Raw genomic sequence first — 15153 nt, forward strand, 5'->3', positions numbered from 1 at the left:
GATAAACAAATAGTTTTTTTAAATTGTATAGTTCCCAGCTAAAAAACAAAATAATAAAATAAAATAAAATAAAAGTTTTTAAAATAATTCAATTTTACACACTTTTTTTTATTTTATTTTATACACCACCAATTGCTTTTTTTTCTTTACTATTTTTTTAAAATATTCTAACAAAATAGCTATAAAAAATGGAAGAGAATATAGAAATAAACCAATATGATATAAATTTAGATTTAAATAAAACAATATCATTTTTTTTATCAAATACAATACCGGTGGGTGGAGGTAACAGCGATAATAACAATAGTAACAGCAACAGTAACAGTAATAGTAACAATAATGATCAAATTATAGAAAAACAGAGATATATGTATTTAAAATATAAACAATTTATAGAATATTTATTTGAAAATGCCTATGCAAATAATTTTAATTTTAAACTATACAAAACAATACCACCCACTAATCAACAATTTGTAAATATAAAAAAGTATGTATTAGTTTTTATAAAAAATCAATTACTTTTTATTAAAACTAATAATAACATCTCTTTTAAAGAATTATTGAAAATTTTAAAGATCAAAACAAAGAAATGTATATAGCGTGTAGATATGATAATTATGTAGCATCAAATTATAAGAACAAAGAAGAGCAAGAGGAATTTATATATAGTTTGGTTGTAAATCAATTAGAATGTTCAATATCTTTAGGCAATGAAAAAGATAACCCTGAAGAAAGACCTCCATCATTTGATAATTATTTAATAGTGTATGGTCTAATTAAACATAACTCGCATTTATTGTGTAAAGTAAATATAACCACCTAACTACTACTCATTGAACCCAATCATAATATTAATAATTTCTTCATTTTATAATAATTAGGAACCTATGGTTAAAATTTTAAATAAAATAAAAGAATTTTGTAAAAATGAAGAGTTCAAAAAACTACCTTTTGATTTGGGTCATATGTATATTTTTTTTTCTATTTTACATTTATATAGCCAACTAAATAGAATCAATAATAGTATAAACCACCCCATTAGCAGTTGTGAAAAACAAGAGAATTTAAATTTGTTTAATCAGTTATTAGGTTTTAGTCAAGGATCATCAGATAGTTTCTTTTCATTTCAAAAAATAATGTGCGACTATAAAAGCAGTGATATGGCATTCACTTTTAGATATAAAGTACCAGATTATAAAATCATAATATCAGATCACTTTTTAAAATCATACATAGACACATTGCTAATAATAATACCAATATATAATAGTATTGATAATAGTTTAGCAACATCGGTAGTAGATAATAGTTTTATACTGTTGGATATTGTGAATGTAATAAAGCAGCTACAGAATCACTATAAAAAATATCTAATAGAACCTTTACGTGACTATATGTTTAGGGTAGAAATCCTAAAGCCATGGGACAGAGACGATGATATCAATGATGATGAAGAGGTCCAAACAAATTTACCAGAAAAAAAACAAGATAGTACAAACTATTTAGAAGAATCAGACTCTGATGATGAGGAACAAGAACATGAAGAGGGAGAATCTGAATATATAGAGGATTACACATTTACTATAAAAGACAATACTAAAGAGACTAGTAAAGAATTCACCATAGTACAGAAAACAATAAACCCAAAAACCAGTCCAAATAAAAAGGAACCAACAATAGATTTAATCAAATTAAAATATAATTTTTTAATCTGCTCATTTTTAGAAAATGGAATAATGGATTTAAAATTAGTTGAAAAACTTATTAGAGACATTCAGCTAAAACGAGTAACAAAATCACTCTCAACACTAGGTAGAATTTGTGTTCCGTTGGGGCTAAAAGAATTTATAAATATTTGTATCAAACTTTGTTCAAGCCTAAAATTACAATTTTCATTCTTTAGGTTCCTAGATATGTTTGTTGAGGGTTGTCAAATACTAGATCCATACTGTAGATTGGGAATATTGCAAGAAATCTACAGAGCTGAAGAGTATATTGAAAATGAATGGGATCCTGACGTACTAAACATTGAAGACTCGGAACTACTATTGGACTATTTCGAGACCGCTTTCACCTGCCTATACAAAGATAAAATGGTTGATAGAGAACCAATATTAGAAGTAATGCTTTCAAGTATTGATAAAGGCATTGCACCAGTTAAAAAAATGTTTATAGAAAGAAAACTCCATCATTTTTTATCACTTTTACCAATGGATTACATAAACAAATATCTAATGCACCAATTTTATTCAAAAATTCAACAATCAAAAGTTTATCACATAAAATATCAACAATATAATGATATAAATTTTAATAATTTACAGCTAAATATAAATCACACACATTATAGCCAACAAAATCAAGATAAAGGTACCATTATACTATCAAGTTATTTACATCAATATATTTTAATTTTATTATTAAATGATAAACACACCAAAACCAAAGAAAAGTTATCAATAGCGTTAGTATCAAAGAGATTTTATCAAAATACAATTGACATTATGAATAACTCAACATGTGTACCAATCAAAATACTATTACATATCTACAATGTAAAGAATATAATAGGGAACTATTCACTACTAAAGCCATCACAAGTAAAATATATTAAAATTCACCAAATTACTACACCAGGCGGTGTCTATAGCAAATGTTTAGATTTTTCAAAACTAAAATACCTATTTACTTCAGTCGAAATATTAAAGATCAAAGGTAGAGGTAGTCTGGGCTTTTCACCAAAGGATATTCAGCATTTAATCGAAATGAAATCACTAAAAAAGATTAATATGAGGCCATTGTTTTGCCAAATCATTTCAAATTGGTCAGATTTCATAAAACTATCAAATGAAAAACAATTAAAATTTAGAATTCACGCCTATGCCGGTCAGTCTGATAGCTTCAAGCATGGAATTTTAAAAGATCTAAACCAACAAAACACACTAGTTAAAAAGGTGGCCACAGATTCATTAAACTTTTTAAAATATTACCATTCAAGCTATATGCAAAATATCAATTCATTCGCTCTTCATACTATGGCAGATCATTTAGTAGAGAAACAAATGAAAGCATTCAAAGAGAACCCACATAGTAAAGAAAGATTAAAGTCAATTAAATATATTCAGTTTATGTTGGATTATAAAACAAATGCAGTATTATATTTCTTAAATATTTTCGAGGGTTTAGCAGTAAATCTAGAAACCATTAAAATGGAAATACGTACTTTCGATTCACATGAAGAATATGTTTTCTCTGAAATTTTCAAGACCATATCTTTCAAGCATCCATCAGTTAAAAGGTTAATCATTAGAGGTTTCAAAATCAATGATCAATATATAACAAAATATCCGATAATAATAAACTGGAACCTTGTCAAGCTATACAATTTTAAGCCATCAAATAATTTAAATTATATAGAATTCGAAAGAAAATCAATTAACAATGACAAATCATTATATTATAATAGCATAAATTTAAATAATAATAACAAAAGAAATTTTGACCAATATATTAAAAATAATAACGGCGATAATAACGATAGCGAGGAATCTGAAGAGGTATTCGAACTTGATGAAATTGATAGTTCGATAGCCCATGATATAGATTTCTTCCACACCTACTCACCAAATGAACTTCAAAACCCATTCAAATATGGTGATATAGAATATTCAATAAAACTTTAGCATTCTAGCGCTCGAATAAAATAAATAACATAACTCAGTTTTTTTGCAAAACGATTTGCTTGTAATTCAAAATAAAAATAAAAATAAAAATAATATGTATTATTTTATTGAATGTTAATAAAAAAAGGTGAGAAAAAAATATTATTTGATATTTCGTATTAAAAAAAAATTTTGGTGGAAACTATATAAAAAAGATATTAAAGCGGGATTTTGGAAAATATTAAAATTCTAAACGAATATAATAATAACTACACTTTTTATATATTAATTGTGCTTTTTTTTTAATTTTTAAAAATAAAAAAAAAAATTAAAATTTTTTATTTTTTTTATTTTTTTATTCTCTATAAAAATGAAAATATCGATTATTGTAGCAGTTTCTAAAAATTTTGTTATAGGCTCCAACCCAAAAGGATCAAAGCTTGGTGAGTTACCATGGCATTTACCAAAAGACCTTAAACATTTTAAAGAAACAACTCATGGCTTTCCTTGTATTATTGTATATATCTATTAATCTAATTAAAAAAAAAAAAAATTTGTAATAATTAATATACATTTTATATTTATAGGGTAGATTAACACTTGAAGCATTTGGTGATTTATTACCTAATAGATTTAACATTATAGTATCAAAGAAAGAGGAGTTTATGAACCTTAGAGAGAACAAAAAGATTGATTTACCAGAATATGAAAAAGGTGTAACAGAAAAAGGTGCAAGTTATGTAGTAGTACCAACAGTTGAAGACGGTATTCATTATGCTGACAATACATTAAAAACCGATTTAGTATACATTGTTGGTGGTAAAGGTATCTATGAAACCTCACAACCATATACCCATGAATTAATTATTACAGATATAGATACACATATCGATGATACAGATGTTGTAGTTTATAACCCATTCCCAAGCGAAGAAGAGAAATCTAAATGGATTCAAGTTTCACAACATCACCACCCAAAAGACGATCAAAATAACTTTGATTTTTCAATTACATATTATAAGAAAAAAGAAGAAATTTTAATTAATCTACCACCACCATCACCATCATTTTTAAAAAAACACCCAATTTTAAAATAAAAATACAAGAAATAAAAACTAAAGTTTAAAGTAATAATTTTTTTTTAAAATGTATATATAAATATTTAAATGTTAAACTGTATTATATAACACATATAATTAATTTTTAATAATATTAAATTTTATTTTAATAAAAAAAAAAAACTATAATTAAATATTTTTTCTTTTTTTGGTTTTTTGATTTTTTTTTTTTTTTTTTATATTATCTATATTAACACATAATAATAATAACTATATTTATTTAATAAAAGTTGGGAGAATTCTTGAAAGTTCTGTAAATTATTTTTAAAAAAAAATATTGTGAATGTAAAAAAAACGATTTTTTTAAAAAAAAATTTTGTGCAAAAAAAATAATATAAAAAATAAAAAAAGATTAGTAAATATTTTTAGAATGTAATATATTTGATATAATTTGGTTACTTACGATCAAAAGTAAAAGTGTCAGCTTTTTTCTGTTTAGAAGTATCAGATTGTAATGATACAGTTGAATCGTTTATTTTCCAGGTTGTTTGTTTTGTTTTAATATATTCGACTAATTGTTCTTGTGATGGTAAATTTAAAAGTTCACCCAACATGCTTAATGAGATATTTTGATAAGTGATTGATAAGACACCAGAAATAAAGTTTCTAATATTATTTGTGAATGCTGGGATTTCAGAGAAGAAGGAGTGGGCGTTGATGTGGGTCCAAGCTTCTTTGAATCTGCATGTTTCTAAATAGTTATTTAAAACGAAAAGTTTTAATAATGGTTCTTCCTTTTGAATGGTTGATGGAATCATATAAGAGAGGAATAAAAAGTCATTGCATGGGAAATTCATAAGGGCCTTGGCTAACATCTTAGCAATTGCGTCTTTATTTAAATGAGTTGGGTTAAATTGATATAATTTAAGGAGGGTGCTGTTTGCTTGGAATAAATATACATCTTCATTAATTTGAATATCTAAAAATTCTTCGAGTTTTTTTGCGATGGCAATATTATAACTGTCTGCAATTAATGTGCTAATATATTCGATTCTGTCTGATGATGATAATGATTGTAAATCAACATCAATCATATTGACTTGTTGTTCTTCTTCTTGTGGTTGAGATTGTTCGTTATATTGTTGTTCGTTTTCCATTTTTATATATACGCTCTTTTTTTTTAATAAAGATTAACTAAATTATAAAATTCTTGATAATCGATTGAAAAGAGATAATGGATATAATCTATATGTATAAAAATTATATGACAAAAAGGCACACACAAAAATTTCAAAAAAAAAAAATTTTAAAAAAAATTTTTAATTTTTTTAATTTTTTTTTTTTTTAATTTTTTTTTTTTTTTTAAATTCAAACAAATAAATTAATTATCTTCACACATATCTATATTTATATATTACTTTTAATATAAATTTTTAATATATTAAAAATTTATATAAAAAATTTAATTATAGAATTTTATATAAAAAATAATATAAGTTTATATATATTTATATTTCAAATAAATTTTTTTTATTTGTTTGAATTTAAACTATGTTCCGATTATAAATTTGGGATAATAAAAAAATACATTATTCAAGTTCTATAAATAATTTATGAATAAATAATTAATAATTAATAATTAATAATTTTTTTTTTTTTTTTTTTTTTTTTTTTTTCCTAAAAAAAATTATTTAAACAAATAAAGTAATTTTATTATGAGTTGATGTAAGTTATTACATTAATTAATGTCTTTTTTATTTTTTTTTATCTATTTATTATCCTCAAAAAATACTCATAATTAGATTATTTGAAAAAAAAATCCCATTTAAATTATTTTTTTTGATATAAACCCATTTTTTTTTTTTTCATTTTTTTTTTTTCATTTTATTTATTTTTTTTAATTTTTAAGAGATACACCACCTTTATTTTTTTATTTTTTTCTTTTCTTTTTTATACATACATTTATATATTTTTATATTATAATTTTAAAATCAACAAGCAGAAAATGGATGATGATCAATATTTTATCAATCAAAGATTAGTTAACGCAGCTAAAAGAGGTGAAGATGAATCTGTAGAAGAATTCATTTTAGATGCAGAAAATAAAGTAGATATCAATTGTGTTGATTCAATTGGTGAAACTTCAGCTCATTGGGCCGCAAAGAATAACCATGCCGATGTTTTAAAGGTTTTAATCAAATACAAAGCTAATGTCAATGCTGTTACTGCTTCATCAAATGAAACTCCACTCCACAAAGCTGCTTATAAAAATAATTTAGATGCCATTCGTGTTTTAGTAATTGATGGTAAAGCAGATGTTTCAATTAAAGATAAAGATGGCAATACTCCATTACAAATTGCCAAAGATGTCGAATGCCGTAAATTATTAGTACCAAGAGTTGACACAAGTAGGTTTTTAATATATAATCAACTATTATAATATTAATCATCATCAAATGTTTAATAATTATCATTTACTAATTATTTATTTTTTTAATCCAGGTGTTGATGATCCAGTTGATGCAGATGACAGCGATAATGAATAAACAATTTAAAAAATTATTTATATTATTTAATTTATTTTGTAACAATAAGAAAAATAAAAAAATAAAAAATAAAAAATAAAAGAAGATAAAAATAAAATAAAAATCATCATCCAAGATTTAAAATTATTTTTTCCCACACCTTTTTAAAATTTTATTTATTTATTTATTTGTATTATTTATTTTATGACCAAATATATATTTGTTTTTCACACACATAATCAAAAACACCACAACAGGTTCATTTTTGGGAAATATGTGGATCATATAATTAAAAAAAATAAAAAAAATAAAAAAATAAAATTTTAATTTTTTTTTTAATTTTTTTTTTTTCTTTAATTTTTTTTTTATAATCTTTTTTTTTTTTTTATTACACAAATATTATAATATTAATGTAAAAAAAAATGGAAAAAAATAATAATACAACTGATCCAGTTGAAATTAATGAAGACTTGGATAATACAGAAAAAAAAGAAAATAATAAAATAGATGATGAAGAAAATAGTTTAGATACAGAAAATAAAAATACAGGCAGTAATGAGCCATCCGAAATAAATACAGGCGACAATAACAACCATAATGATGATAGTAGTAATAACACTGGGGAAACAAAAGAAAACGTTTTCAATACAGATGTTAATATTGTTGCAGAAAATAATAATCCTTGCGATATAGATAAAAATACCAGCGAAAATATTAATAGTGAGAATAATAGTAATAATATTAATAATGGTACTAGTAATACTAATAATATAGAAAATAAAAATAATAATATTGTAAATAATAATTCAAATAATAGTAGTCCAAATAATAGTAGTCCAAATAATAGCCCAAATAACATTAAAATTCAACAACAAATACAACAAAATGAAATATTAAAAATTCAACAACAACAAAGACAACAAAGAAGTATTAAAAAGAATTTAAAAAAGAGACAAGAGCACGAGACAACGTTTGATTTTATATTACAGTGGGGTTCATTGGCATGCAGCAAACTATTATTTTTCCCGCTTGAATTCCCAGTTCATGCCTTAACAACATTTATACAATCACACCCAACTCGTCAACCATTATCAGTCATACAATAGCACAACCGGCAGCAGTTTCGACAGGGTTGTTTAGAACAATTACCAACACCAATTTCACGTTGCTTAGTTAAACTTTAAATATAAGGGGTGCCATATCTATGATGGGGGTTTGGTTATATAGCCAAAAATATGCTTACTGTACTTATAAATTTTTCGCAAAGATCGTTTAATAGTATCCCAAAATTCACCAAAACACCCAAGCAACTTTGGCCCAAATACAATTAAAGGTATCAGTGGTGGCTTATCATTATTAAAATATGGTCTCACTCTTCCATTGGATGTAATTATGACTCGTCTAATTGTACATAGATTTTATAGAAGGGATAGTCAACACTATATTAACGAGTGTACTTTTACTGGTGTTTGTAGGAACGAGGGTATTAGGGGTTTATATTCTGTAGGTTATATTAATGCTAAAATTTTTTTATTATCTGTACAATTTATTAACCCTTTTTTTTTTTTAGGGTTGGGAAACAATTGTATTAAAATCATTATTAGATCTTATTTATTCAAAATTGGATGATCAATTAAAAAGTAAAAGAAAACAGAATGTATTTAATCAATCACAGCAACAGCAATCAGAAAAATCTCCAAGTCAAATTATTTTAATGGGTGTCAAAATTTTATTGGACTATATTTTAACAGGTAAATAACAATAGTATCTTTCAATTTGGAGTAACTTAAAACTAATTAATATTTTTTTTTTTAAAGTTATTAAGGTTAGAATGAATATTAGAAATGTTGGATTATTTAAAACCCTAAGAAATATTGTAAGCAGAGAGGGATTAAAGGGATTATTTTCAGGATTAAACATATACTTTTTATTATTCCCACTATGGATGATATCAATTTTAGTATCAAATATTATTTTTAGAAAAGTTAAAAATACATTAAATAGATCAGAAATTCCAAACCCATCAAGTACATCATCACCAAAATCCTCCAGTGATTCAGTTACATACTATGATAAAGATGTAGCTGATTCAGGTTTAGGGGTTGCCATGGTATCCGATATTTCTACCCAAGTTTTGGAGGAAGATGATGATAACGAAGAGGATGGTCACGAATTACAAAATCATAAAATATATAAATAAAATAAAATAAATGTTTACACTTTTTTATTTATTTCTTTTAAAAACAAATAATATTTATTAAATTATTGTTTTTTTTAAATCTTTGTTTATTTTTAATATATTGTTGTTGGTTTGGTTAAAAATTTAAATAGTTTTTGATTTGTTTGTGGTAAAATATTTGGTGGTATTTTCAAATCTATGATACTTTTGCTTGGTTCGGGTGATTCTGTCAATTCTAAAACTTGATCAACATTGGTTGTAATGTTTTGAATATCGTGTTTTCTGATACCCTCATCTTGTAAATATTTAATAATACTTGGATCGACTTCTTCATCATCACTCTCTGGATTAAATCTACATAATGCTATAGCTAATTGAGTGGTTGTTAATGATGGGCAAACGTTCTTTCTAATGGCTTCATCTTTGAGTGATACTTTATCGATAATTAAAACATCTAATAATTGGATAAGAGTATTCATTTCTAACCTAAAAATTTAAAATAGATTAGTATTAAGTTTTAGGATTAAAAAAATATTAAATACTTGCTTGAAATAATAAAAATAATTTAGATCTTTGTTTTCAAGGAACCATTGTTGTGTTGATGAAATAAAGAGTTTGGTATTAACTGCATTGTTTGTATTTGATATCGAGTTGTCAGTTAAATATTTGTTTACTAAATATCCATTTGTATAAAAGAAAATTTGTTTGAATAAATTTGGCCATAATGATTGGAATGGTAATCTTTTTTCAAAGAAATCTAGCATTGATAAAAGGAAATTCATATAAATTGGACTTTGTTCATATTCTTTTGCCTTGATTTGCTCGACTACTCTGCCCATAACTTTATCTAGTTCGATTTTGATATTATCCCAATACAATGACCAAAATGCTTTTTGATATTGATGTGATAGATTTATAAATAATTTCAAATTCTGTGTTTCACTATTATTTGAAAGTGTAAAGCTTGGTGACTTTTCAGTTCCTTTACCCTTTTCATATGATTTTTCTAATAAAAATCCTAGTGTATATAAAGATGATAACCAATAAAATGATTTTTCTTTACCCATGTTCTTTTTCTGTTTGGAAAAAAAAAAATTAGTTTAATAAAATTATTTTAAAATATAAAATAATTAACATACCTGGGTCATAGAGTCAAATGTTTCGATAACATGAGTTAGGCATTTGTTATTATGTGGCGATAGTTCTTTCCATTCAAATAGGCATTTATATATTATAATACCAGAGAGTGGGACATTGCCGACATATTCGGGTCTTTTATTAACAATCATATCGTCAACAATGAATTTAATCTTTTCATCCAGATTTCTAGAGACTAATGAGGATTGTAAAGCATCTTTTGAGTCGGATGAGTTAATGGCACTATTTGATGAAAGTGTTGAGGATATTTTACCCAAAAGGTTTTTTTCTTTTGAATTCTTTCTTGATTTATCTTTACCTGGTGGAGAGCTGGATGAGTTTGAATCGACTGAGCCTTTCTTTTTGTGACTTTTGCTCTTTTTTTCTTTTTTTGAAACATCATGGTCTTTTCCCAGTGAGCTGTTTTTATTTAAATCGTTGTTTTCATTAATAAAGTTGTTTTCATCGGTTTCATTAATTGTTAAATTACCAAAATCGGTTGATGGGGTGTTGGCAAATTCCTTTTCTTTTTCTTTTAATTTTTCTTTTTCTTTAAATGATTTGATTGAAAAGAACCCAACATTTGGTGTAGAATGTCTTCTTTTCCAAATTCTACCTGATTTTTCCTTACCATTGGACCCAACACTTTCGGTATCACTACCACTCCCAGATGATAAATCATCAAAACCTGATGTTTCTTTTAGTTTTGAAATTGATTGGTTTTCTGGTTTTCCTTTTCTTTGGTTTGAGTCTGGGCTTTCATTCTTTCCTTTCTTTGATTTGAATAAAGAGAATTTTTTAGACTTTGAGGGTGTTTGGGGAATAGATGGAGAGACCTCTGGATTGTCCAAGTTATTAAAAGACTCTGATCTGGAGGAGTAGGTTGGTGAAATAACATTTGGACTTTGTGGTGTTTGCAATGTTGGTGAGTTTTTTTTACGATCTTCGTCAGATGAAAAAATTGGAGTTTCGTGGGGGCTTTGAAGAGGATCACTTTCTTCTAATGTAACGGAGTTTCTAAGACTCTTTCTTGAAAATTCTGCAGGTTGTGATGAATTGAAACTAAAATCAAATGGATCGCTATTATCTTCATCCTCTTTTGGGGTTGGATTTTTTTCAATATGGTTAATTTCTGAAGTAGTTTCTTGTATATTGGAATACTCGGATACCTCGCTAGAAACACTTGATATGGAGCCTCTTCTATCTGAATATAATGAATGGGTTACTGAATTATCTTCATGCGGTATTTCGTTATTTAAAAATACTTTGCTATCTTCAAAGTCATCTGGGGTTAAATGTCCTTTGTATACAGATGCTGTAAATTCGATCTATATATCAAAAATATTATTAATATGCACGAACCTATCATTAGTTTAAAAGCTATATATAAATCTACCTACATATGGTTTGAAATCTTGGTCTATAACACCCTTCATTGTTGATGAGTATTGTTTTTCTTTTTCTGGATCAGGTTTATTTGCCATGTGTGATAAATCTATTTGAAGTGTTGATATTTTGGTTGACCCTTTCTTTTTACCCTCGACCTGTAAAAAAAATAAAATAATTAATACCAAAATTTAAAAAAAAGAAAATAATATAATAATAACTTACCTTTCTTAAATTTATAATTAAGCTTTTTGAAGCAAATTCGGAATCACCAGAGTCTGATTTTTGTTTTATTAATTGACACGGAATAAGAAATTGAGTTTGTGGTTTAATATCGCCATCATTTAACATATAAACATTTGGTAAAACTCCTCTGTGTGCACCTCTTTTCCATTCTATTTCGAATTCTGTACCTTTATCAAATGCATATGAAACATTTGAGATTAAATCGATTTTTAGTTTTACTGTATGCTGATTACCACCTCCTTTTTTATTGAATAATTTTAAAGGCATTATTTTGTTAATATTAAAATATAATAAATAAAAGTTTTATTTATTATAATTATTATAGTTTTTTTTATGAATTTTTTTTTTTTAAAAGGAAATATATTGTTATATGGAATATATAATAAAGGAAATAGGGAGAAAATAATTAGATATTATCTTTTAAAGTATAGTTATTTATAGATAATATATTATAGAAAAATATAAACAAAAATAAGGGAAAATGAAATCAAACAATTATTTTTTTTAAAATAATACTAATTATTATAATATAGATTTCAAGATAAATAATTTTTTTTTTAATAATAAATAAATAAATAAATAATTAAATAAATAAATAAATAGGAAGGTTTTTTTAAAAAATTTATTTTATATTTTTTTTTATTTTTTATTATTATTAAAATATTTGCGCTATATGATTTTAAACTATTGCAATGACTAATTTTTTATTATTGTTATTATTGTTATTTTTTTTTTGAAAAGATTTATTTTATTTTAGCCTACGTGTTGTGTTTAAAATAAATAAGTTTAAGTTATAATGGTTGTGTCTATGTGTGTGTGAGTGGTTTACATATTAAATTGATAAATAGTTTGTGGAAAAAAAAAAAAAAAAGATAATGAGAGATTTTTTTATTTAATAAAATTTAATAAATTCCTTTTTAATTAGTAATGCTTCAATTTCTTTAAAATGACACGATCAATAAAAAAAATTTAAAAAAAAATAATATAAAATCAATGGTTCTTTGGTGTCATGGTTATGTCATTACTACACTTCCTTATTTAATTTAAAAAAAATTAAAAAATTAAAAATTTTAAAAACAAAATTAAAAGAAAAAAATAAAAAATAATAAAAAAAATATAAAATATAAAAAAATAAAAAAATAAAAAATAATTTAAAGTAAAATTAAAGTTAAATAAATAAATTTATAAAATGTAAAATAACATAAATAAAAAATAAAATTAAAATTTTAAATTATAAAAAAATAAAATTAAACCAAAAAAATGATTATAAATTTAGTTTTAAATTTTATAATTATATTTTTATTTATTATAATTTTATTTTATGTTTTATATTTTAATTATTTTTTTAAAAACATAATAAAATTTAAAATATAAATTTAAATAATAAAAAATAAAATTTTTTTTTTTTCTTTTATAAATTTAACTATGGCTCTAAAAATTATATAGAGTCACAGTAAATTTGGTACCATCTTTCAAATAGTCATAAACATTGACACTTTCCAAATTTCCATTTTCATCTTTGAAAGGAACAAAGGCAACGAAATAGCTTGGACCATTAGCACAACTTTCAATTTTTTTACAGAAAAATTGTTTTTCTTTTTCGTCTACATCTCTGTGTGGGTGGGGGAAAAAAAATTAAAAAAAAATTATTAATGTTTTTTATAATAAAAAAAATTTAACGAGATTAATTTCATATATTTACAATAAAAAGATTGGGATATTTTTTTCTATATATTCTGTAAGTTTTTCTTCATCAGCGGCCAATGATTTACTTCCAAATATAGTTCCAGTTCTATCATTGGTAATACTTACCATTTTGACAGTTTCTTTTTGGATCTTTTCAAGTTTTTCACCATTAATCCATTCACTTATTTTTCTTTTTCTATCTTGGTCTTTTTCAACTTTATATTCCCCAAATAAACTTTCTTTTTCAATGATTTTGGCTAATTCTTCAAATGGGTTTTCTGCTTTGAGGATATATGTATTGTCAATATTGGCATTATTAATGATTTTTTTGGATGTTTCTGAGGATGATGATGCAATGGTTGGTGCTTCAGTTTTCTTATTTTTGTACAAACTAAAACTAAATTCATAATTATCTTTATTTGATGGTAGCCATATATAGAAATAGTCATCGGTGTTCTTACTGCAATCAAAAACCAATGGGCATAAATCCTTTTTATCTTCAGAGTTTATATTGCTTTTTGTGGGGGAAAAATTTAAAAAAATAAAAAAAAAGAAATTAATAACCAAATTTTTTTAGGATATTTATAATATAATTACATTAATATTAATGCTATTTTATGATCTATGCATTCTTGAAGTAGGCTTTTGTTTAAAAAAAAATCTTTCTCGCCCAATACTGCAAGTATTTTTCCATCTTCAGCTTTTGTGTCGTTTTTAATTTGATGGTATACATCCATTTTAAAAGTATCGATTTTATTGTTTAGTTGACCAATAATTAATGAACGTAATAAATTGCTTTCCACATCACTAAAAAGAGTTGATGTATCTACATCACCTGCATTTGATTTGAAACAATTAATTGAAAAAAATAAAATAAAAAAAATAAGGAATAATTTCATTTTTAAAAATATACAAAACAATATTAAAAAAAAAAAAATTTTATCTTTTTAAGTCAAAAAAATAAATAAAAAAAAATAAAACAAATAAAAAAATAAAAATATTCATAATTAAAATAATACAATATTTAATTTCTACAACTATCTATTTATAGAAAAATGTTCAGAGAAACACTGTGGGTGTGTTTTTATTAATTTTACAAAATTATTTATCTTATTTGAAATAAAATAATAAAAATAATGGTGGGTGGGGTAAGCTGTATTGTTTTATTTATATAGTAAATCCAAGCTTTGCTAGTAAATTTATTTGAAAACAGCATTCAGTGATAGTGGTATTTTAAAATAAACTCTATCTATTGTTTTGATTATAAACCC

General features: G+C 24.1%; 8 protein-coding genes across 8 annotated transcripts; 4 read left to right on the forward strand and 4 right to left on the reverse strand.

The window, feature by feature from the left end:
* Positions 1–188: 188 nt before the first annotated feature.
* On the forward strand, positions 189–3805 carry DICPUDRAFT_98658 (uncharacterized protein; the record flags this gene model as incomplete). The annotated part of the gene is made up of 4 exons (XM_003290281.1): positions 189–490; positions 559–808; positions 885–970; positions 1004–3805. The coding sequence occupies 4 exons, from the start codon at positions 189–191 to the stop codon at positions 3684–3686; spliced, it is 3321 nt and encodes a 1106-aa protein (XP_003290329.1). The 3' UTR covers positions 3687–3805.
* A 230-nt stretch (positions 3806–4035) lies between these two features.
* On the forward strand, positions 4036–4762 carry DICPUDRAFT_88906 (uncharacterized protein; the record flags this gene model as incomplete). The annotated part of the gene is made up of 2 exons (XM_003290282.1): positions 4036–4182; positions 4253–4762. 2 exons carry the CDS (start codon positions 4036–4038, stop codon positions 4760–4762), a joined length of 657 nt encoding a protein of 218 aa, XP_003290330.1.
* Positions 4763–5178: 416 nt separating this feature from the next.
* DICPUDRAFT_37235 (uncharacterized protein) lies at positions 5179–5817 on the reverse strand (the record flags this gene model as incomplete). Its single annotated transcript, XM_003290291.1, has 1 exon — positions 5179–5817. The coding sequence occupies one exon, from the start codon at positions 5815–5817 to the stop codon at positions 5179–5181; it is 639 nt and encodes a 212-aa protein (XP_003290339.1).
* A 911-nt stretch (positions 5818–6728) lies between these two features.
* On the forward strand, positions 6729–7406 carry DICPUDRAFT_49138 (uncharacterized protein; the record flags this gene model as incomplete). The annotated part of the gene is made up of 2 exons (XM_003290283.1): positions 6729–7131; positions 7226–7406. 2 exons carry the CDS (start codon positions 6729–6731, stop codon positions 7267–7269), a joined length of 447 nt encoding a protein of 148 aa, XP_003290331.1. The 3' UTR covers positions 7270–7406.
* A 264-nt stretch (positions 7407–7670) lies between these two features.
* On the forward strand, positions 7671–9448 carry DICPUDRAFT_154838 (uncharacterized protein; the record flags this gene model as incomplete). The annotated part of the gene is made up of 4 exons (XM_003290284.1): positions 7671–8218; positions 8589–8751; positions 8819–8999; positions 9066–9448. 4 exons carry the CDS (start codon positions 7671–7673, stop codon positions 9446–9448), a joined length of 1275 nt encoding a protein of 424 aa, XP_003290332.1.
* Positions 9449–9540: 92 nt separating this feature from the next.
* Positions 9541–9906, reverse strand: DICPUDRAFT_154839 (uncharacterized protein; the record flags this gene model as incomplete). Its single annotated transcript, XM_003290292.1, has 1 exon — positions 9541–9906. The coding sequence occupies one exon, from the start codon at positions 9904–9906 to the stop codon at positions 9541–9543; it is 366 nt and encodes a 121-aa protein (XP_003290340.1).
* An 86-nt stretch (positions 9907–9992) lies between these two features.
* DICPUDRAFT_154840 (uncharacterized protein) lies at positions 9993–12463 on the reverse strand (the record flags this gene model as incomplete). The annotated part of the gene is made up of 5 exons (XM_003290293.1): positions 9993–9998; positions 10054–10503; positions 10567–11892; positions 11965–12108; positions 12176–12463. The coding sequence occupies 5 exons, from the start codon at positions 12461–12463 to the stop codon at positions 9993–9995; spliced, it is 2214 nt and encodes a 737-aa protein (XP_003290341.1).
* Positions 12464–13470: 1007 nt separating this feature from the next.
* On the reverse strand, positions 13471–14778 carry DICPUDRAFT_95120 (uncharacterized protein). The gene is made up of 3 exons (XM_003290294.1): positions 14480–14778; positions 13899–14396; positions 13471–13808 (listed from the first exon to the last, which is right to left on the reverse strand). Exons 1-3 carry the CDS (start codon positions 14617–14619, stop codon positions 13628–13630), a joined length of 819 nt encoding a protein of 272 aa, XP_003290342.1. The 5' UTR covers positions 14620–14778; the 3' UTR covers positions 13471–13627.
* Positions 14779–15153: the final 375 nt, after the last annotated feature.

Source organism: Dictyostelium purpureum, assembly GCF_000190715.1.
Source record: "Dictyostelium purpureum unplaced genomic scaffold DICPUscaffold_217, whole genome shotgun sequence".
NCBI lineage: Eukaryota > Evosea > Eumycetozoa > Dictyosteliales > Dictyosteliaceae > Dictyostelium > Dictyostelium purpureum.

What these genes read in the sequence shown, in the direction of transcription:
- DICPUDRAFT_95120 (XM_003290294.1), bottom strand. Translation starts at nt 14,619, where the DNA reads ATGGATGTATACCATCAAATTAAAAACGACACAAAAGCTGAAGATGGA. An exon ending in AAAATAGCATTAATATTAAT is followed by an intron (nt 14,397 to 14,479) that starts GTAATTATATTA and finishes CCCCACAAAAAG; the next exon opens with CAATATAAACTCTGAAGATA. An exon ending in AATATCCCAATCTTTTTATT is followed by an intron (nt 13,809 to 13,898) that starts GTAAATATATGA and finishes CCACCCACACAG; the next exon opens with AGATGTAGACGAAAAAGAAA.